Source organism: Trichomycterus rosablanca, chromosome 25, assembly GCF_030014385.1.
Source record: "Trichomycterus rosablanca isolate fTriRos1 chromosome 25, fTriRos1.hap1, whole genome shotgun sequence".
NCBI classification, from domain to species: Eukaryota; Metazoa; Chordata; class Actinopteri; order Siluriformes; family Trichomycteridae; genus Trichomycterus; species Trichomycterus rosablanca.
Genome location: NC_086012.1, coordinates 12687698 through 12711530, shown reverse-complemented (window position 1 = coordinate 12711530; position 23833 = coordinate 12687698). Strand labels below are relative to the sequence as shown.

Genomic DNA, 23833 nt, shown 5'->3' with positions numbered 1-23833 from the left:
TGTTTATATATTCAGCGCTTGAGAAAATTTGGCTCGGGAACATCTTTACATCGTTCCTTCCATTAACATACCTAAATCAATGAACATTTATGAACATGCAGTTTGGAAATTACTACCTGTCTGCTTGACATCCCATAATAACAAGCCTGAAATAGTGCTGTGAAAAGTCATTAGCTCCTTCCAGATTGCCTCAATCAACCCGTCCACCCCCATTCCTATACCCAGGAGCCAAAAATACATCCTGGACAGGGTGCCAATCCATAGCAAAACAACACACTTACCAGCAAGAGGCAATTTCTTCAAATTATTTAGAGATAAAAACCGATACCAAGAAAATACAGGGCCAGTATCGCTGATACCGATACTTTTTAATAATTAAGGTAGATGCATCATCAAATTGCTAAATCTGAATGAATGTTCATGACTTTTAAGTGTATTATTGTAATACATACATTTTAAGTAGCTGCTCTCAGTAGGGTTGTAGATAAATTCAGTGGTTTAAAGCGGTCAGATTACTTGTTTCTGGGTGCTTGTTAGTACCAACGTTGGTATCGATAATATCGACACTTGGATCGATCCGCCCACCACTACTAAAAACATACATTTCCTCCCTAAATTCTCTTTCAATATAGTCATATCCGATTACCCAATAGTATTTCACTTGCACTATTGCTGACCTCTATTCCTGACCATGGACATGACTAACGTTCTCCCATTTTACCGTACTCCTTTAATGTACTAACATATTCCTCCGCCTCTGTAGCAACCATGCATGCGTACTCGTGTTCTCTCCCAGTGCCCAAAACATGCCAGTACACACACTGGCTATTCTGAAATGCCTGCAGGTTTGAAGAAGCGAGTGGAGTGTGTGAGGCTCCGTGATGTATTGGTGCCACGATCAGCGTTCATGGGTGAATTGGTTGAATCAGGATGAATCGGTTACTTTCAGATACACGAATGAATCAAACATAAAAGTTGTTGTGCACTGTTCTGACTACAAGTTCCCGCTTTTGGTCAACTTCCATGTACTCACATTCTCTCCCTCTGCCCAAAAAAAACATGCCAGTAGACGTATTGGCTATTCTAATATGCCTGCAGGTTTGAAGAAGCGAGTCGAGTAAGTGTCTGGGGCTCTGTGATGCATTGGTGCCACGATCAGGGTGCATTTCTGCCTTGAACCCAGCATTCCTGGGTAAACTTCGTTCCTCAATCAGGATCAGGACCCGAATCAGGACGAATCGGTTGAATCAGGATGAATCGGTTACTTTCAGATGAACGAATAAATTGTCAATGTGCGCTGTTCTGACTGCAAGTCTGCAAGTTCCCGCTTTCAATGTAGTCACGTTCTCTCCCACTGCCCAAAAACATGCCAGTAGACACACTGGCTACTCTGAAATGCCTGTAGGTTTGAAGAAGTGAATTTCTGCCTTGCACCCAGCATTCCTGGGTGAACTTTGCTCCCAATAAGACCCGAATCAGGATGAACCATCAAACATTAAAGTTATTGTGCACTGTTTTGACTGGTTTTCTACCATATTCTCTCCCACTGCCCAATAACATGCCAGTAGACACACTGGCTATTCTAAAACACCTGTAGGTTTGAAGAATAAGACCCAATAAGACCCGAATCAGGATGAATCGGTTACTTTCAGATGAAGGAATGAATCAAACATTATTGTTAAGTCAGACTGTTCTGGTTTTCTACCGTACTCATATTCTCTCCCACTGCCCATAAACATGCCAGTCGACATTATAAAATGCCTGCTGGTTTGAAGAATAACCCAATAAGACCCGAATCAGGAGGAATCGGTTACTTTCACATGAACCAATGAATCAAACTCAAACTGCAAGTGTCACAGAAATAAAAAAGGCCATTTTCCCTTTTGATATGTGCTTTATTTGAAGGTCATCGCTTTCCTTCAGATCTTCATTTCCATCATGACATTCAGCTACAGAGCAAACCTAATAAAGCTTCACATTTCTTTTGTCCCTGTAAAAGTATATGTACATGTGATGTAATGAAAACACCTCATGTTAAATAGTTATTATTCTCTCATGCTACAATGGCTTTAAATAATGCATAGTTCAGAAACGTGTGTTTGGGAAGGAAAGGGAGGATGGGGGAGGGGGGTTGAAGATTCAAGGGTTGCATCCAATAATGCTTCAGTACTCCCGGAATTTCTCGTACCGTCTCCATCTCCGTCTCCATGACAGCGAAGGACGGAGGTCATACTCGGAAGATGAGTTCAAATTGTAAACACTAACTGTCGCCCCCAGATACAAAGACAGCCCTCGCTTGTGTATGAATACAGAATTGCACTGATCTATGTACAAATCAGCCCAGCCCAGTCCAGCCCAGCCCAGCCCAGTCCAAGGTATCCTCCATCTCCTACTCCCTTCCTTTTTTCTTTTTTTTTTTTTTTTTTAGAAATGCATTAGTTCTCATATTGCTTCGCCCTTTCACACAAGCAATCACATAATATGCACATAATAATCTCCCAAGACGTACATCACAAGAAAGTACAACCTCTGTAAAGTTCATGCTTCATAAGTTAACCAACCACAGATATTGTTAATCGATGTCACGATCACGGAATCATGAAATCATGATATGTACCGGCTCCTTCCACGCCATACATCACATTGTGCATATTAACAGTGCTTACGCTAGACTTCTCATCCAACAGTCCAGTGCTCGAATACACAATGGAAAAAAAGGACATCTCATGATGAAATGACCAGTGTGTTCCTGAGAAAAGACTGAATGAAAATGCAGTTATTTGTACAAACCAAATAAGGCAAGTAGATTGTCAGGTGCTGTTGTGTCGCCCAGACTTCTGCAAAACCAGAGGTCGTTTTATTCTTGCCATTCAGAAAATAAAGCACTTGGTCATCGGGTGTGTTAAAAATCATCTCAGTCCATTTGTTAAGAAGAAGAAGGGCCCACTCGACTCATGCTCGGCTCATTCGTCTCTATTAAAGCCCTTAAAATGTACAAGTAGCCGCAGGACAGCGATCTCTCCGTACCTCAGTCATGTACACGAGTGAGAGAAGTTTTCTCCCAGCAGCGAGGTGCCAAAATTCGATTTTGGCTGCTGTATTATCCACACTAATAGCGCGATCCACAGCCTTGTGCTTTTTCAGGTCGATTAAGAACTCTTCATGCACCGTGTATCCTCGTCCCCGTCACCGGCTCTGCGGCCTTCACTTGTTCTTCTCCCTGGTCCATTTGATCATGGTCTCTGGAGAGCGGTACAGGAAGATGAGCTTGGAGTACAGGTCCTCCTCCAGGTCCAGCTCTCCCGTTTCTCGGACGAGGAAGATGTCGGTGCAGAGTTTGAGGATGCGATCCACGTTGGGCAGCTCCTCGAACATGATGGTGTGCGAGATCCCGCTGAAGAACTCGCGCACGAACTTGCCGATGACCAGCACCACGGACATGTAGAGGCCCATGATGCTGAGAGGGAGGAAATTTGGCTTGGTTAAATACAGCCGTAAGTTCCCACAGTGACAAACATTAGTTTTATATCGACTTATTATTTAAGCTTGACTTAATAAATAAACATCAATTAAGCAGCATTAAACTGTTAATATTAAATTCAGTGTAAGAACAGATTGTGGTGGCAAAAATGAGATATTATGATATCACCTGAATATTAGTATTTTGCTGCTTGTGCATTAAATAATTATAGTTGTTAAATCCTTATGTGGCTGCTTGATGTGAGGCTGGGAGTGTAAAGTACAGAAATAAGAGATGTCTGTCATTAAGTGTCATAAAGCTGTTTCAACTAGATAAGAAGCCACACTTAAGACAGAATGGAGGTTCCAAAGTCCAACACCCAATGTCTAATATAAAGATAGGGCCATAGAACCTGTTTTGGTTCTTCTCCAGATATACTGCTGTAAGAACCCACGACCGTGCCAATAAATTCTTCCAATCCAGTCAACTGTAGTTTTTGTTTTTATTTATCACCTCACCTTATTTACCCATGACACTTTTGTGTCTTCATGAAACTAGATAAATTTGACACATTAACACTAGGATGTATTTTTGGTTGACATTGAACTAAATGACACTATAACATAGCCAGTCTAGTAAAAAACGAATAAAGTTTTCATGTCCACTTACCCATAACCAGCCAGAAAGCCCAGACTAGGAGGGCTGACCTGATCGCTGAAGATATACAGATTCAGTCCAGATGTGGCGTTCTCTAACGACTTTGGTGCGTTTTTGACCTGCTTCGTCTGATTCACAGTCCACCACTCCTGAACGGTCCCCTCACTGTTGTTGAATTTCTTTAGACTCAGTGTGATATTTTCATAATCTGGAAGTAGGAGAGATAATTAAGCTAATGGTGATACTCTGACACTCTGGTGTTTCGCTCAGTCTAAATGAATTTTCAGAATTTATTTTTTAGTAGAATTACAGTTCAGTGTAGCGATCACGTCCCTTTAACACTCTGTTTTGCTCTGTTCAATCTGGTCCCCCTGTGGTTTACAAGATCACTAGTACTAGTACTAATACAAGTAACATAAAGCCTCCACAAGGGGGCGATCATGTACAACTTAATTTCGGGTTTCTGTGCTGTTAAAATTCGTTTATGTAATTGTTATTGTTTTAAGTTGCGACCCATTGTTTAAGCTCGCAACCCACCTAAGGGTTACGACCCAGGGTGTCAACTGGACACCCCGTAGTAAAAAAAAAAAAGAAGAGTAAAAGATTACTAATTTGCTTGATCTATTACGCTGTGTGTAGTGTGTACATAATTAAATAAATAATTTTAATATTTTAAAACAGCGGTGCCCAATACGTAGATCGCCATCTACCAGCCGATCACACAGTGCGCCTCATTCAAACAGATCAGCGTGACTGACATGAAATGTGCCCACTTTTTCTTTCATTTTGAGGTTTGTTAACATAGCTACGCCTCAGCCCACCTAAAGCACTGCGAATCTAGAAAGTTTTCATTCATCAGTAGCCATTTTGCGCTATTTTTGCATTTTTCCTTTTGTAACCTACACTGTTTGTGAGGATGAGAGCGTGACCAAGCACAAAGAAACCAAAAACGGTTTGATTCGGGCAAGAACGCTTCATACGTGGAAGAAGCTGATGGAGAAATTTTAACCCTACAATCTGACATTCATATGAAGTCAAGGGCCTCTGCTGGACATATCATAGCATCCTGTTCAATAAGACTCACTAAGACACACAGCACAATGACTGGTTGTCTTACCTGCACTCAGCTGATCGATGGGTTTTGCATTCGAGTCACTGGGTGCCCGCAGGAATCTCGGAAAAATTGTGTGGATGATCCTTAAACATAAATAAAAATACAATAAACGATTCGATTCTTTAAAGAAACTGAATCTAGAACAAGCTTTAATGGAGGTGCAAATAAAATAAGGCAAACAATGAAGTGAACACTTACACAAAGGAAATTTCACCATTTAGCAGTCGTGAAATGTTCGTTTTGGTTTCATGTTCCAGGATGATGGTGTGTTTTCCTGCTGCTGTCTCTGCTTTGGCTCCTAAACTCAGGTTCCTAAATAAAAAATAAAAAATATGTACACAATATAAAAAGTATATAAATGTAATGATGATCTCCACTGCTATCTATTACAAAATGCCATCATGTTTGTGCCACGCCCCTCTATCCAGGAGCCCATGTTGGAGGCGGTCTTGTTTTAGGTTTCTTTGCCAGGATTGATCAATAAAGCTGAAGATCCACAGCTAAGGGAGCAGCTATGGATCCTTCAGCAGAGACTCATCCTAAATCCACTGCACCCCCGTGGCCCCACTGCAAACTGCCTTAGAGACTAACGTAAATAAAGCATCATGAACCACTACAACACAGAGACAGTCTGGCGTACCTCTGTATAGACCAGGCAAAGGTCAAATGTATTTCATTATCTCCAGCCATCATCTTTATCATGTTCTCCCTGCTGGGCGGGCTGATGGTCCACAGTGAATTGGAACTTCCCTCCATGTGGGCTATAGTCAAATCCTGATTCACGTATGATTCGAGAAACTGCAAGGCCGTCTACATAGAAAACAGAGCACAGTATTCTGATCTCATGTGTCCTTTAGTCCACCAATCCAGCACGTTAAAATATCTGCTACAGGTTACGGGTACCTCGACTGAACATACAGTCGTCAGAAAATTTCTAAACCCTTTGGAATAGTCGGAACATATGCAGGTTGTTTGTTATGTACTTACAGAATCGTGTTTATAGATTCGATTGAAACTCCCGAATTCCTGGCTAGTGACGTTGTGCAGGTTCTTCTGTTGAGCACTCATTGTGAAGATCGGCTACATACAAGCATGACATTTAAAAAAGATTAACAGTCGAACATGGAAGAACAAAAACAATAAAACATGTGCACACATTAACATTTTGCATCATACAGTAAAAGCCTTTAGTTTAAATACACTTGTAATGAACGTTTGTCATAGCAATCTGCAACTGTTATTTTTTGTGAATGACTAGTCTAGAAGACATACTTCTTTGTCCAAACTTTTCTAATGTTTAGTAGTTTTCACCTAGATAGAGAAAAAAGCAGAAAAATAGCATTTTCAAGCCAGTGGTCACTCAGTGGTTAAGATACTAAAGAAGTAATAGGATGGTTGCTGGTTCAATCCTCAACCCTGCCAGGTTACCACTGTTGGGCCCTTGAGCAAGACACTTTATCATCAATTGCTTGGACTGTATACAGTCACAGTTGTGACCCATTGTCACCCATTGTGATTTAAAACTTGCATCTTGACTGTAGACAGGCCGTCTGCAACAACTTAGTTCCTAAAAAAAGATTAGGGGACCCATAGCACCAGCCGGGACCAGCAATTTGTGAACCTAGCATGGATTTACGGGCAGAATCTGCTCTGGAAAAGGGACATCATGTTGCCTCTGGGGCAGGTCGCTCTACTGGAAAAGTAGCTGTATAGTATAGTATGCTGGCATCGCATGTCAGTGGAACACCGGACCAAATCAAATGGCCCAGTATCGGCCCAGACTTGATTTTAGTGGGTTATTGGGTGCCGACCTTGGTCCATGTACTTTGTATGAGTTTAGTCAATGTTATTACATCTGCAGTCAATAACCATGCATCTTACTCTCCCTGCTCTGCTCAACCTGGTCCCACTGTGGTTTACAAAATGTAGCATAAAGCCTCCACAAGGGGGCATTCACATAGAAGTTCATATTGTGTTTATGCGCCTGTTAAAATTAGTTCATGGTTTTTAATTATTGTTATTTTTCTCTGTGACCGACTTTTTTTGGCTCGTGATCCGCCTAAGGGTCACGACCCTGGGTTTGAAAAACCCTGATCTAGGTATCTATAGGTACAGTCTGACACCCAGCTTAGTTGTTTTGGGCAAAGAAGCAAGTGAAGCATTACAATTCCAAGCCGACCCTTACGTGTGTATGAGGGTTTTCTTAACAGCACTGGTGATATTCATGGCCTACGCAAGCATTTTTCATCAGGACCAAGGACAGAGCCTTGTGGAACCCCTTCAGCAGGGTGCATGAAAGAGCGCCGGATTGCAAAAGGATTTGGCTGCTACTGTTTGGTCCTATCCCAGGAGTGTGTGATTAGATTTCCAGCTAGGACTCAGACTCTTAATCCATAGAGAGCTGGTCCAGGGGGCAATGATTTATTACATACCCAGGCAAAAAAAGACAGCAGAAAGTGTGAAAGTGTTTTCTTAACAGCACTGGTGATATTCATGGCCTACGCAAGCATTCGTACCTGGAACCCTCCGAGAGTGAGACTAACAGACACGTCCAGAGGTGTGTTGACGACGCCGGCCACCGATTTGACCAGAGACATGAAGAGCAGAGGGAACCAGATGATGCTGATGAGCAGCATTACGATCATGCCACCCATCCCATACTTCACCACCTTTTTCTTCTTCTGACCCCGTGGCTGAGGGTATCGCTGAGAAACGAACACACAGAGGGGTCAACGGAATCTATTTTAGTCTTATCTCAATGTATTAATAAAGACACAGTTTCTCTCACCTTTTCTGACTCTCTCCAGCACTTAAGCACAAAAATGTGAGCGTAGATGTCCTCCACACAGATCCAGCTTGACAGGCTGAGCGTGGTGTCCGTCCACACCCAGTCCATCACGGCACGCAGCTCGGTCAGGAAAGGGATCAAACGAAACCTTCAAAATACATGAAGAAGACTTATTTACTAAACACAGTTCATTCTAAAGCTGTATTGATGTTTGATGTACAATTTACCTACCAAACAAAATCTGGCAACTTTTTAAACCTGATAAACCTGATTATCTTAGTTCTACAACCACAAGCACAACCTAAGCTGATGAATTCAGTCAAGTTCTTCCCCAGTGATCTGCTTACGCTCTTACCCTTGGAAGAGGAAGAGGTTCACGTAGTTGTAGCTCTTGGTCAGAAAGTTACCCAGGACACGAGTGGGGTAACCACATCGGATCTGATACGCTGACAGGCCGAAGTAAATACACTTCACAAAGTACCACAGCTGAGCAACTGTGTTTTGACTGAAACGCCTGGAAGGAGAATAGAGAAGTAAAAATCCTTTAGACAACATGCTGAATAAATTAAAACCAGAAATGTAAGTCACATGTCAGTGGAAGGCCAGACCAGACCAGACCAGACCGAACCAAACAGCCCAATATCGCAATTTTACAGTAATAGTAGGTTTGCCAAATGTGAGAGGAACAAACTGAGATGTATAGAAAAACTTCCACCTGGAGCGAATTAATGCTTATGAGGCGCCTGCATCCAAACAGGCAATACAGAGGGACACAACTCTTTATGTTAACTACTTCAGCAGCTGCCACGTTACTAACATGTTTGTTAGTTTTCTACTTTTCTTCTTTAATGCACTATTTCTTTTTATTCAGTTCAGATCTGCTACTTCTAAGTTACTTTCTAGAAATGTAAGTGAACGTCAAATAGAGAATCCAGATGATCTACCTCTCTGTAATTCCTGGCAGGATAAAGAACATCCAGAAGTGGATGCCGAACACCAGGATGACCTGAAAGATAACTTTCCCCATCACAGTTTTGCGCAGGTACAGGGCCCGGTCCACCACCATGGTACCAAACTGGATCAGCACCATAACCAGAAATGGACCAGGAACCTGATCTTCAGACAGTGAGGACGTGATGTCCGCTCCTCCTTGGTGTTTCTGAGAGAAACGAGACAGTCAGAGAGAATTACTAAGGTTACAGACACAGAAGGAACACAAGGCAAAATCTACAGTACACTGATTGTGCTTATTCTAGACTCTCTAACTTCCACCTGCATGAAGACCATGTTGCTAGACCCTCAGCATTTCTATTAGATGTCTAATCTTTATTACGAAATCCTTCTGCACAAAGCCACATTAGAACAATGCTTAAAAGTAAAATGTATAAAAATGTTATCTATTGTGCATAAGAAACTCAACATTCATCAACAAAATCGAACTTACATAAAAGCATCTTTATCAGGGAAAACTATACAGCTGTGATCGACAGGCAGTCCTATTAAGGATGAAAATGATACTGCTCATGAAACATCTGGCCATAAGCTGTGTATGGATCCATAAAAACTAGCAGTTATTTACCAATCAAAAACCAGTACAATGTACAAATTGGTTGAATTTGGCTTGTGTGGATAATTCAATAGAATTAGGTGTATTTTATTTACAAAAACACCTACAAAAAACATTCTTCCGCGACCCCAGGTAGTTCGTTAACAGTGTTGCTAGGCAACATGAGGGCAAACATAACGTTCACTTTTTCTTTTCAGTGGTGTATTAATATGGAATGATGTGAGGTGGTCATAGGTGTGAGTTTATCTGGGATTTCACAACGGCTTCAAACGCGGCTCAGCCAATCAGATTTTAGGACCGGAACTATCCGTTTTATAACCAGTATTTAACCTGGAAAAATGATTATTGGTTAAATTGGTTGTATACAGTAAATATTCTGAATATTCAGAGTATTTAAAGTACCCCAAAAGCCCAAAAGCCGAAGACGATGATGATGAAGTCGACGGTGTCGGCCAGAAACATAAGGACGTAGACGTCGGTCACTGCGCTGTACTCGGGATGGATGAGGTTATAAAAGAACTGGCGAATAGGCAGGTAGATCTCTTTTCCTCTGAAAAAGAAAACAAAATCTAAAGAACATTTCTGAAAAATTATGTAAAAATGCATAATTACATAAAACATGATATACTGCAGTGGTCCCCAACCACCGGGCCACGGACCGCACAGAAAGAATAAATAATTAGAGATCACTACAAGAGCAATTCAATTTCCAAAACTCTGAGGGTGTTATTGTCTCCAATCACCACTAGGTGGGAGCAGCATCTCGTTGCATCGGAAAAGCTCAGGATTCACACTGATTTTCCATTCTATAGTTATAATTTAAATCCTCCTGCCCCCGCCGGTCCATGAACTTATACCTTATATGAAACTGGTCCGTGCTGCAAAAAAGGTTGGGGACCGCTAATATACTGTACATAAATATACATAATACATAATTATTACACAATATACATTATCATTACATACTATACATGATGCATGATTATTACATAATATACATAATACATGATTATTTACTTTTATTTTTTTTATTTTTCCCCTTTTTCTCCCCCTTTAGCGCATCCAATTGTTCAATTTGAATCGCGCTTCCTCTCTGTCTATGCTGAACCCTGCCCTGACCGAGGAGATCGAAGCTAACCCATGTCACCTCCGAAACATGGGCAGCAGCCGGATGCCTTTTTGCCACCCGCACATTGATGAGTGTGGCGCCACCTAGCGTTGCATGCGGAGAGACACACCCTAAGGGCACTCTTCCTCATCTCTGTGCAGGTGCCTCTAATCAGGCAGCAGAGGTCATAATCGCATTCAGAGAGAGACCCACATCCGGTTCTTTGTCCCACCCCCCAACTGAGCGACCGGCCAATCGTTGCTCATACAGCCACTCAGCCTCAAACCGGTAAGGCAGAGCTGGATTCGATACGATGTACTCAGAATCCAGCTCTGGTTGCAGTTTGTCTTTTTTACCACTGCGCCACCTGAGCGGCATGATAATACATGATTATTACATAATATACATAATACATTGGAACCTCTATTTAACAGACAAAATCTGGAAGACCAAACATCCGGTCCGATCATTTCAAATTCCAGTGAGAAGCAAACCAAGACCCATAGTTCAGTAATTGTCCACTAGTCGGCGTACGTCTCTCTGTTCGCTCTGTTTACATGAGTGATAGGCTTCTGTTTTGCTGGGAGGCTCGCTTTGTTCTCGCCTTTTTCTCTGTGTTTTATGCTTAATTTTTGCAGGTTCTAGTGCTTAGTTATGCACCAGCAGAGCTTCAGACACTCTGAGACGCCACTATACGATCATCTCCACCACCACAAGGTAAATGAAATCCCCCCCATGTAGTACAGTACACCAATACTGTATAGTAATAGTACTATACCAATAGTATTTATTTACAGGTTTTATATTACACATTTATATATCTATTAACACTGTTCATTTTACTGTTGATCATATGTGTGTGTTTTACAGACCAGTGCCTCCTTTCAGTCCGTTAAATCGAGGTTCCACTGTAATTACATTATATACATAATACATTGTTTTTACAATGTACTGTATAACACAATGTAACCCTGAATAAATGACCAGATTTCCTTTTCTCACACTCTAACCCATACAATGAAATGATTTTGACCTCTATGACTGTTTTTATTATTATTATTAATATTATTCACACTTACCTTTTAAAAAGAAAGATCCTGGCTTTGATAAGCTGCTCATGGATTTTCTCCACGATGAGTTCTTTGCGGCTTTTGAGCTCCACGCCCACCTCGCTCCCTTCCCTACGACTGCTGTTCCTCGTGCTTGTGCTGCCTGGTGGAGGTCCAAGATAGACGAGACAACGTTAGATCATGTAAATACGTTCGTTCATTCAATCACATAGTGTGTTTTACCACAGTAAAGCGTTCATACTGTACAACACTGATGAAGAGACGACACATCCGACTCCTCACCTCTTTTGGAGCGCAGGGACGACCGATGTGACAAGTTCGAACCCCCGCTGGAGCTCTTGCGCCGCTGATACGTTCGCTGTTCGGGGTGGCGCACGTGCACGAGCTGGTTGCAGTCCAGGTCCACCGAGTTGCCCGTGCTGCTGGACTTGATGGAGCGAGGGGGTGAGCTCTTTTTCGCCTCTGCTAGAATCGCCACCGCCAACTTCTCATCGTCCTCGGACTCATCCCCGTGATGAGGGGGGTCTCTCTTCGACTCTTTGGGGTCGTCCTCGTCCCACAGACCGTGGCACTGGACAAAAGTTGTTTAGAAACAAGACAAAGAGGTCATTTAACTTGTAAACTAGATGGCCATGCCAAAAGTAGATGGACACCTGTCCACTAGTTTGCTGGACATTTAATGCTGTCTCATTTTTTTTTTCCGGCTATAATAGCCTGCATTCCTCTGATTAGGCTTGACACAAGGTTTAAGAGTTTGTCTGAGGGAATTTGTGCGCATTTAGTTAAAAGTACTGTTGGATGAGTAGGCCTGGCTCACAGTCAGTGTTCCAATTTATCTCACAGTTTGTGGTCAGGGCTTTATGCAGGCAGCTGGTGTTTCTCCACACCAATAACTGATATTATACAACTGTTAGCGATGCTTGTGGCTGAAACACCTTAAATGAATATTTAGGAAGTGTGTCCACATACTTTAGGCCACATGGATAAGAAATGAATCTTGTTAAGTACTTTGAGAATGGAGCGATGGAAGAACAGGGCGAGCAGCTGGATGAGGTCATAGTGCACGTAACCGTCCTTTTTCTCCACCCCAATGATGTTGGGTGGGTGATAGGGCCTTTTTCGGTCCACCTCCAGGTTCTTGTTAAAGGGGAAGAAGCTGAACTGGAAGAAGTACTTGATGACGATGGTGACCTGAAAAACAAAGTGCAGACTGGTGTACTGAGCTTGTTGCACTCAGTTTCATGCACAGCTGAATCATGTGCATGCATGTACAGTATGGCAGACTTTCCTAATCTTCCCACATCTAGTCATAACCAGTTCCCCTATTTGAATAGAAGGGAATAGAATAGAATGCCTTTATTTGTCATATATACATACACAGTACAGTATAACGTAATTCTTTTTTTTGCATATCCCAGCACATTTGGAAGCTGGGATCAGAGCACAGGGTCAACCATTGTATGGCACCCCTGGAGCTGAGAGGGTTAACAGAGACAGATAGGGACAACTGGGACAGTTATGGCCTAGCGGTTAAGGTACTGGACTAGTAATCCAAAGGTTGGCGGTTCAAGCCCCACCACTGCCAGGTTGCCACAGTTGGGCCCTTGAGCAAGGTCCTTAACTCTCAATTGCTCAGACTGTATACTGTCACAGTACTGTAAGTCGCTTTGGATCAAAGCTTCTGCTAAATGCTGAAAATGTAAATGTACAAAGCTCTATCCACTAGGCTACCACTGTTCCACTGCTACCATTTGTGCCTGCCACAGTGTTTGAAGACCCTACCCACTTAGTCCGGTCATCCCACCCAGCAGACACGGTGGCCAACTATTGTCTGCTGCAGGCATTGCCAATTGTGCTCGCTAGATGGCGCCCAGCCGACCGGTGGCAGAGCCTAGATTCGAACCGGTGTGTTCCGAATCTCAGCGCTCGTGTGCTAGTTTTTCCAAGAGCCACAGTAACCCATTATCCATCGCTAGTGCAGACAAATCAACCAGCAGAGGGTGCAATTTTACAGCTGTAGTATAACCCTTTTCTACCTCCCTTCTACAGACACAACCAGTTGAGCCTGTTGAATGCCCAGCCAGCTTGAGATCCTCATAACCTATGCATAGAGACCACTGTTTTATTTATTTTGTATTGTCTGGAGCCGAACTAGTCCGAGTTACATACACAAAACGCAAGGAAGTCACCGGACATTGTAACCAGTCATAATCACAGAGAGACTTAACAGTATAGGTGATCCAGTCTTCCTTCCCCCACACATGCCCGGCCAAGTAGGCAGCACCACCAGGACAAGAACACAAGCAGCTACAATTGTGGTCATCTACAAGGATCACTGAGAATGCAAAGACGGTAGAACGAACACACCTCGGTGTAAATGATGGCGGTCATCCAAAAGCGTTTGCTGGGTCGTGGTACGGACAGCATGGCCCACAGGAAGATGAGCACGGGCAGCACCAGCGTAGCCATGGAGGCTGAAATCATATGGTTAAGGATGATGACCAGATAGCAGACCATCTCAGAGTGGGCCACCAGCAGGTTGTAGAGGGCATAGCACAGCTGCAGGCCTAGAGGCTGAGACTTGTAGAAGGTCTCAGAGGCCTCCAGCTCCTCATCACGGAACATTCTGGAAAAAACGAAGAGAAACATCACGGTTACATTCACAGCAGGAAATATATTTCTCATAGTCTTCGGTGTTGCAATAGACGCATTTTACGTCACCCTACGTGCTCCCGAGAAGAAGGCTGTTTGAATTCTTAGATGCCTAAACATGCTGCCTACTGAGGTGCCTTATTTTAACTGAATAACGAAGGAACGTTTGATGCTTCCATAGCATTTTCTCACAAAAAAATGACAAATATGCTGGCAGGCTAGCGTGTTGGGTGGTCTCAGCCCATTAGTTTAAACAGCCTGAAGCTTACTGCGTTAGATCGTAGTAATCACTGTCTAACTAGTGCGTCTAAATAATCTGCCTTATGAGTTCGATGTCTTATTAGAATCCTCTTTACTTAAGCAGCTGCCCAGGTAGGCAGTAGGCGGCAAGGCAGCTCACTAGATTTTCGAACAGACCCGAGGTGTGTTCATATAGGGATCTGTATAGCGTACAGAGAGTCCTGCACTGTTCCCATTTGTCCTTTGTTTTAATGTTCAGGCGTCCTGGATCAACCAGCAGAGGTTGTAACTGCACCAGTTATGAGGAACCCCCTCTGGCAATCCCGCCCCACGGACAAGCCAATCGGTGTTAGTATAGGCGCTGGAAGCAGAGCTAAGATTTGAACTTGTGGCCTTGAAATATCAGCTCTGGTGTGCTAGCGTGTTTTAGCACTGCACCAATCGAGCATTCTTACTCACTATAATCTTAATATTAAAACAACATTTAAAATTCTCTCACAATTTCTGGTGTTCTCTTGAATACCATTAAAACGCTTCAACTTCAGAGCCTGTCCAAATCTTTTCAGGCAGAAAACGTCACATTTCTGAAGTGATGCTTACTTGTTGAGCAGCAGCTCGCTGGCCGTGAGCTCGGTGGTCTGAGAGGGCAGCAGGGCGTCGTCCGACAGCAGATCCGACCTGCTGTCTGAAGTCATCAGCATGAGCCCCTTCTCTTCGTCGCTCTCGTCCGAGCTGACGGAAAGCCGTTCGAAGCTCACGGCCTTGCTGTAGCTGGGCGGCACGTCCGCATCCGACGTGTTCGGAACATCAGTGTCCGGGGTAAAGGCGCCGCCGCACGACCTCTCCGCCGGCGCGAACTCCGGACCAGACGATTCACCGCCGTCTTCCGTTTTGGAGATTTCCACCCCTTCTTCACCCTCCACCTGGTCCTGGTCTCGTTCCTCTTCAGCGTGATCTTCACCTGCACGTTCGGTTCGCTCGGGTTCTTCGTCTTCATGCTCTGGGAGTCTTTCTTCAGGTTCTTGTTGTAAATCAGGCTGGACGGGGCTCCAGGGACCTGTTTCTGTTTGCTGGGTCGTTTTAGGGCTTTGTGTATGCTGCTGTATTTGATCCTGCTCATCCTCCACCTCATCTATTGTTTCGTTTGTGCCTTGCCGTGAAAATAAAGTGACGCATTGAGTGGCCTCGCTGTTGAAAATACAGACCAGATACATGCACAGGTGTTAAGACATCGATATTATAAAAATAATCAATAATATTAATGATGACAAACCTTAATTTATCTTTAATTATCATAATTGCTTCAAATTTTGCCTCCTTGGGTCAAAATAACAAAGATTTATTTATTTATTAGGATTTTAACGTCATGTTTTACACACTGGTTACATTCATGACAATACAGGTAGTTACTGGTTACTGACATGGCCAATTTTGTAACTCCAGTTAACCTGCGTGCATGTCTTTGGACTGTGGGAGGAAACCGGAATTCCTGTAGGAAACCCACACTGACATGGAGAGAACATGCAAACTCCACACAAAAAGGACCCAGACCGGCCCACCTGGGAATCGAACCCAGGACCCTCTAGCTGTGAGGCGACAGTGCTACCCACCATGATTGGCTATGTCTGAAAGGTTGGGTGACCTAAGTCCAAGATAGACTGGCGCCCTGTCCAGGGTGTAATCCCGCCTTTTACCCGAGGAAAACTAGACCCCCCACAACCCTGACCAGGATAAAGCAGTGTACATTTAAAAATTAAACTGCAGGAAACTAGAAAAACAATCAGTTAAGAATAAATGCTGATAAATAAGTGGACGGTCTCTACACACACTGGTCAATTCACCCACTTCAACATGTCAAGACAGTGAACAAAATCAGTGAAGATGAGTGAGGTGGAATGAGCGACAGCAGTAAAGACCTGGAGATGTTGCTGCTGCCGCTGTCTCCGGACGAGTTGGACATGTCCATGCTGTACATTTTTTTCAGCTTGGGTCGGGCCCGCTCGCTGGTTTTGGGCACCTGCTCGGGCATGTCGTCCAGGTCGTCCAGCGTGGACTGGCGAGAGAAGAGCATGGTGGCCTCTGTGTATGCGCTGATGGATGGAGATGTGAAGGGATGAAAAAACACAAAAACTATGTGATGAATGGCTGAATGAAATGATATGTAGCAGAAGTAGCAGAAACAGACTGTACGAGTAAAACATAACAGAGCCACACACACACACCTGGAGATGCTGTCTCTGGATGCCACCGAGTCCTGGCTCTCCAGTGTATACCCTCTCCGTCTGCGGCGGGGCTTTTGAGAACCGGAGGTCGAGTCGTCCTCGCTGATCTGGTCCAATCCGGACTCGCGAGACGCGTTTAGACGCATATGCTTCTGGTAATAGACGTGAATGCTCTCGCGTGATGGAACATTGCCCTGTGGGGTTGAGATCATTGAGAGCACAATTATTTTATCTGATATCTCTGAGCAAAGAAAGCACCGCTGAATGATACTGTAGATGACACTGCATTAAAAACTAGAATGTTTTGCGCCTCCGTGCCCCATCTGCCGTCCAAACCAGGCAGTGCAGAGGGACACAAACACTGGTGATTGCTTGACAGATCACACCCAATTGTGCCTCCGTGCCCCATCTGCAGGCCAAACTAGGCAGTGCAGGGGGACACAAGGCACAGGTTATTGTCAATTAAAAGAGCTTGACATAACACTCAATTGCGTCTCTATGCCCCATCTGTAGACCAAACTAGGCAGCGCAGGGGGACACAAGGCACAGGTTATTGTCAGTTATGAGATTGACAGATCACACTCAAATGCACCACTGTGCCCCATTTGCCGTCCAAACTAGGCAGTGCAGAGGGACACAAACACTGGTGATTGCTTGACAGATCACACTCAATTGTGCCTCCATGCCTCATTTGCCATCCAAACTAGGCAGTGCAGAGGGACACAAACACAGGTTATTGTCAATTAAGAGAGCTTGACAGATCACACACTATTGTGCCTCCGTGCCCTTCTGCAGGTCAATGTAGGCAGTACAGAGGGACACAAACACAGGTTATTGTCAATTAAGAGAGATTGACATATCACACTCAATTGCGCCTCTGTGCCCCATCTGCAGACCAAAACTGGATGTGCAGAGGGACACAAATCCCTACATAGAGCAGCTCGTAAATAGATACCACCATGTTACACCACAAAATATATATTTGTAATTTTATACAGATCAAAAATGTAAACATTTTTGCAAATAAAGCCCCCAAAAACATATTTTATTATATGACTATGTTATTGAATTTTTACTGCCAAGGTTCCACTGTCTTGTTTGGAACCATTCTGAGCTGCTTTTCCTTTAAAAGACAGTATTAAAACATTAATATCTCTAGTGCTATATATTTCTTCTGGTCTAAAACCAGGTACAGGTACCATGTAACAGGTACTGGACACATAGAAAGCATAAGTAAGGTCCCAGATCTAATTCTGTAATATATAAGCCCTTTAAAACAAAGGCATTCTGGTTATCCGAATGCACAGTAGAAAAAAAAATATACGTGTGTATTTGTGTTCAGCACCTTTTTGACCTCTCTGGTAAGCATGCAGCGCTCAATGCGCAGCACTGTGGAGATGTCGATGTATTCTTTACAGACGTTGTTGATCCATTTGGTCAGGCTTTCCAGGGTGGTCAGGAACAAAACCCAGGTGAACTTGATGATGTTGAAAACACGTTTTATAATGTTGTCTGTTAGAAAAGAAGTGTGACAGTACTTGATAATCAATAATTATATATTTACATTTGAAATTTTGCACTGAAAAACACGTCAAGACTACAAGCAAGTTATTAAAATGATGCACATTTTGTGCCTGGTTGAATTTGCTGACCGTAAGATTTATGCCTGTGTAAAGCATTTGGTTTAACTGGATAAAATTTGGGAGCTGACATGTGGTCTGAAACTTTAATGTCAAATCAAATATTTAAATTCAAAGGTGCAGTGAATATTAATATTAATAATGAAAAAGTTTCATGGATCAAAATGAAAGAGCGGTTTAGGAATCACATGACCAGGCGTTCAGCTCATATAAAACTACGTCAAAAACAAGATCAGTGGCTGAAAGTATTAAATCCTGTTATATAAAACAATAGCTTGGTCTAATGATGCCTCAAGAACTATCCCTGGGTTAATGAATCTAAACTATTAGTAGATTCTGTTACATCTCTTTGTAAGGTCTATCAGTATACAGACTGCCTCCAGTACAAATCAAGGATCTACTCATAACAAGCTAACGTAATCATGCGATCCGCTTTTGTACAAAGGAAGATCTACAAACATACCTGGCCCGTCCTTCTTTTCTTCTGAACTCTGTTCATCATCTCCCATCTCAATAGCAACATGCCCTGTACACAATTACACACACACATCTTAAACATCTGTATTGATATTTACATACAATTCAACATCTTTTTAACATTTCAGATTGTCTTTAGATTCCCTTAAACTTGACGTGTGTGCAACTGGCACTTGGCTTTTTACTGTATTTTTTTATATTATTTTTTAACTGTTTTTAATTGTATTTTAGTGTTTTTATATTATATTTCTGTTATTTTTAGTGTACAAGTGTCAGAAACAACCCCATTATTTTACATGAGCCTAAAATATATGCAGTTCCAGGGACCATGGAACACTTTAACAGGTTTCCCATACATCCTTATGGGGAAACAATACCTTAAAACTCAACGTCTTTTAAACCTGACGCCACTCCCAGAACCTGTTAACGTCAAGTTTCAAGATCCCGCTGTACATGTACATGCTGTATGCTGTGTGTTTATTAAGATTATGCTATCATGATCATAATCTGATAACGTACCTTCCTCTTTGTCTTTCCGATGTTTCCGTCCTCTGCCGTATCTCTTCCAGAAGTGACGTCGCCCCTTGGTATGCTCTTTAAGAGCCGTTTTTGAGTCTGTGACCCAGGCTTGGTACAAAAACTGTGAAGCAACATAAGACACACAGATATTAGAACGCCACTGCTTTTAGATAATTACACAACCAAGCTTTAAACGGCAACTCCAGCCTGAAGTCAGATAACCCTTCTAAATTCTTGCATATATGTTTGACTAGAATCGTTCCTGTTAAACAGATTTTTGTATTTAATCAGGTTGTTTGAATTCAGGCTGGACACAAAACTTGCCAAGTCTGTTTTGCCCCACTGATTCAGAAATCATCTTTTTTTTAATTTGCATAATCTAATAAATGAATTGATGAATTGGTTTGGTATTTGATGATTATATTGTACAGTGGGGCAAAACATAAGGACTGAAGCCAAACATAAATAAGAAACACACACACACACATACAGAGACAAAAATGATACATACCACTCAAGAGTAATGACAATCAAGTATACACACATGCCAGTCATAATGAAAACACCCCAAATAAATGCTATAAATACAATCACTGGATACTTTATTAAGAACACCACACTAATAACGGGTGGAAACCTCAGATTTTGGTCCATGTTGACATGATCGCATCAAATAATCCTGTTATTGGCTGAAAATGAATGCTTACTTAAGGCTTTCTTGCTGTTGATGAATTCCAGGATGCTTTTTTCTTACCATGGATGTAAAGAGTGATTATCTGAGTTACAATAGACTAAAGCTTCGGCTGTCTCATGTATACAGGTGTTCTTAATAAAGCACTCGGTGAGTGTACGGATGCCGTGGATCGTACAAAAGCTTTTCCAGTCCATGCTGCCTCGTCTGGCACAACATTCCAGACTGATTTTACGACCCTATAAACAATATCTCAACACCAAAGAGTGGAAAAAAAAAACACCATGAACAGACACAAGACACCATAAAGACATAGCATTAAGTCCTGGGTGATACCTTGGCTGCCCTGATAAGGTACTGCAGGATAGTTTTGGGCAGTTTTAGAATGGACCTGGGTAAAGCCAGGACGGCTGAGGCAAACTTTCCGATTGCACGCTAGTGGAGAAATATGGAGGCAGTCGGAGTGAGAGAGAAGATGTGAAAAAACGGTTATAGTTACATACTGAAGCACATGATGATTGTTTAAATACTGGTTTGACAGGTTATTTTGCACAGGAGAACGTTGTTTTAACAGTAAATAATTAGTATATTACATATCCTCTTCAACCCTTTTTTTGTTGTAACTTTAACATTAGAAACAATTTCTACCACATTTAAATGTGATCTTACCTGATGAATGCTTACAATAATTGTAAATGTTTAAAAGAATTAAGAAATTAGATTCTTGTTTTTATTGCATTTTACAAAATGTCCCAACTTTTTTGTAAAACTAGATTTGTCAAATATGTGACATAAATAAAAAAGCCAATTTTGTGTAAAACCTTTAGCACAAGGCTCGGGTATACGTAGATATTCTAAACACTTCATAATATAATATAAAATGTATATAAAAGTTTACTTTTTTACGCAGGTCATCCTACCCAATAGTGACACCACATCTCACCTGAAAAGCCGATTTCTTGGGAAGTTCCTCCTCTTTTGGATCTTCTTCATCCTCCTCTTCCTCACTGTCGGTCTCAAACAGATAATAATCTCCGCTCCTCACCACTGTGAGTAAGGAAACGTGGGAATAGGAATAGGAATTCGCTCTAAGGAACGGGTCAAACTGACAAGCGCTAGTACGTTTGCAGCAAGACGGTTATTTTAATACGCCATGGAGCTAAAATGAACCTATATATGATCTGATCCTAATATCTAGATAAGGTAATGAGACACATAGGGTGAAATATGCTAGTCAACCTGGAAACAAACATACCCAGGGCTGGATGTACAAAGATGGAAAAACTAAATATGGTGTTCACATGGTGTTTACATTCTGCTTCTTAAAGCTGTAGCTTATCAAACTCATTTTGTTTGGTACATTTAATGCTATTTAATGCTCTCTGAATAAAGTGGGGATTTGAAACATACAGCTAAATACACTGATCAGGCATAACATTAAAACCACCTCCTTGTTTCTACACTCACTGTCCACTTACCATATAGAAGCACTTTGTAGTTCTACAATTACTGACTGTAGTCCCTGTTTCTCTGCATACTTTGTTAGCCCCCTTTTATGCAGTTCTTCAATGGTCAGGACTCTCCCAAGACCAATAGGGAGTAGGTATTATTTGGGTGGTGGATCATTCTCATCACTGCAGTGACACTGACATGGTGGTGGTGTGTTAGTGTGTGTTGTGCTGGTATGAGTGGATCAGACACAGCAGCGCTGATGGAGTTTGTAAACACCTCACTGTCACTGCTGGACTGAGAAAAGTCAGCCAACCAAAAATATCCAGCCAACAGCGCCCCGTGGGCAGCGTCCTGTGACCACTGACGAAGGTCTAGAAGATGACCAACTCAAACGGCAGCAATAGATGAGCGATCGTCTCTGACTTTACGTCTACAAGGTGGACCAACTAGGTAGGAGTGTCTAATAGAGTGGACAGTGAGTGGACACAGTATTTAAAGACTCCAGCAGCGCTGCTGTGTCTGATCCACTCATACCAGCACAACACACACTAACACACCACCACCATGTCAGTGTCACTGCAGGGCTGAGAATGATCCACCACCTAAATAATACCTGCTCTGTGGTGGTCCTGGGAGAGTCCTGACCATTGAAGAACAGCATGAAAAGGGGCTAACAAAGTATGCAAAGAAACAGATGGACTACAGTCAGTAATTGTAGAACTACAAAGTGCTTCTATGTGGTGAGTGGAGCTGATAAAATGGACAGAGAGTGTAGAAACAAGGAGGTGGTTTTAATGTTATGTGATTATCAGTGTATCAGTGATCATTATGACAGTATAAAGAGTTATTTTGCACACTGTGACCAAATTGCCTAAACTTAGTACACCAAGCCCCAGTGTTTGATTAAACCCTACGAAAAACAACAATTACAAATATAATTCCCAAATTAAAAAACTTCCCAGCATCTTGAGAATGTAAAAGCACAGAAAAAGCACAAGTTGATCACAAAAATCACCATGAATAAAAGAAAAAAACATGATTTTTTTTACTAAACATTATAAAACTGTTCTGTAAGTGACCAAGGATGACAAAAAATCAAAACTAAGCAGGGATGCTTAATGGTTTGAACTGAAATAGATCAGAAACATTTCATCCCTGTCGGTCTGCAATATAGGACAAACACTGGAGTAGGGAAACTGCCTTGTGTCCTTGAACAGAATAGCCACGATGGACGGGGTCAGGGCGGAGTACAATAAAACAAGCTCAAAGCAAAACATGAGATGAGTGCATGGCAATAAAATCTATCTCTATAAAGAAGGAATATAAACGATGAAAACAAACACGAACTGACATAATTCAACACGGACAGGACAGCGCTTAGATGAACTGCTTAGCTTTATGCAATCAATGTGAATAAATGCAGAGTGTATGGAACTGGGATTTATTTTACTGTGATTTGAAGTGCCAATTTAGGATTCAATGTGATTCAACCAGTTAATTTACACAAAATAAGGATTAAAACTGAGATTTAATATTTAAACTCACTAATCAGTTCAGTCTAAGCTGTCTCTGTGAAAAATGAAATTCCCAGCCGCATCTGATGGACTCGTTTGATGGAAAAGTAAACCAGACTAATTTTTATTAGGGTAAATAACTACAGCAGAGTGATTCCCAACGGCTCGGGGGCTCTGGCCGTTTGTTTTTCTGTTTTATTTATTAGGTTTCTTGCTCAAGAACTCGATACCACTCAGGCGTTAGCATTTTTCCTGTCCTCAGACGCAATTCAGTACATATCTATTTAAGGCAGTAATAATTTGAGGTGTAATAAGGGTATTTAATGCTTAATTGTTCTAAATGATAAGTGGCCTCAGAACATCATATAAATACTGATTTACAATATACACTCAGCTGCTAATTTATCACATACACCAACCTTATTCTTACACTCATTGCCATTTTTATGAGGTAAACCTACAATTCTTACTGCATTTAATTATTAGGATTTTATAAGGTTTAACATTTTGGTTACATTCATGAGAGGACAGGTTTGTATCTCCAATTCACCTCACTTGCACATCTTTGGACTGTGGGAGAAAACAGGAGCTTTGGACTGTAGGAGAAAACCCACACAGACATGGAGAGAACATGCAATCTCCACACAGAAAGGTCCCAGACC

General features: G+C 42.1%; 1 protein-coding gene across 1 annotated transcript in view; it reads right to left on the bottom strand.

The window, feature by feature from the left end:
* Nucleotides 1–1884: 1884 nt before the first annotated feature.
* LOC134302274 (piezo-type mechanosensitive ion channel component 2) overlaps nucleotides 1885–23833 on the bottom strand; it is a 93931-nt gene continuing 71982 nt past the window's right edge. Inside the window, exons 34-56 of the mRNA XM_062987317.1 lie at nucleotides 21149–21252; nucleotides 20542–20640; nucleotides 19515–19635; nucleotides 18982–19044; nucleotides 18224–18390; nucleotides 16879–17072; nucleotides 16573–16746; nucleotides 15257–15844; nucleotides 14132–14390; nucleotides 12773–12955; nucleotides 12047–12335; nucleotides 11774–11906; nucleotides 9989–10136; nucleotides 8964–9178; nucleotides 8375–8533; nucleotides 8020–8167; nucleotides 7748–7936; nucleotides 6219–6311; nucleotides 5872–6041; nucleotides 5430–5543; nucleotides 5235–5314; nucleotides 4130–4325; nucleotides 1885–3457 (exon numbers count right to left, since the gene is read on the bottom strand). Coding sequence (XP_062843387.1) covers nucleotides 3205–3457; nucleotides 4130–4325; nucleotides 5235–5314; nucleotides 5430–5543; nucleotides 5872–6041; nucleotides 6219–6311; nucleotides 7748–7936; nucleotides 8020–8167; nucleotides 8375–8533; nucleotides 8964–9178; nucleotides 9989–10136; nucleotides 11774–11906; nucleotides 12047–12335; nucleotides 12773–12955; nucleotides 14132–14390; nucleotides 15257–15844; nucleotides 16573–16746; nucleotides 16879–17072; nucleotides 18224–18390; nucleotides 18982–19044; nucleotides 19515–19635; nucleotides 20542–20640; nucleotides 21149–21252 — 4139 coding nt within the window. The 3' untranslated portion in view covers nucleotides 1885–3204. The remainder of the gene's footprint in view (nucleotides 3458–4129; nucleotides 4326–5234; nucleotides 5315–5429; nucleotides 5544–5871; nucleotides 6042–6218; nucleotides 6312–7747; nucleotides 7937–8019; nucleotides 8168–8374; nucleotides 8534–8963; nucleotides 9179–9988; nucleotides 10137–11773; nucleotides 11907–12046; nucleotides 12336–12772; nucleotides 12956–14131; nucleotides 14391–15256; nucleotides 15845–16572; nucleotides 16747–16878; nucleotides 17073–18223; nucleotides 18391–18981; nucleotides 19045–19514; nucleotides 19636–20541; nucleotides 20641–21148; nucleotides 21253–23833) is intronic.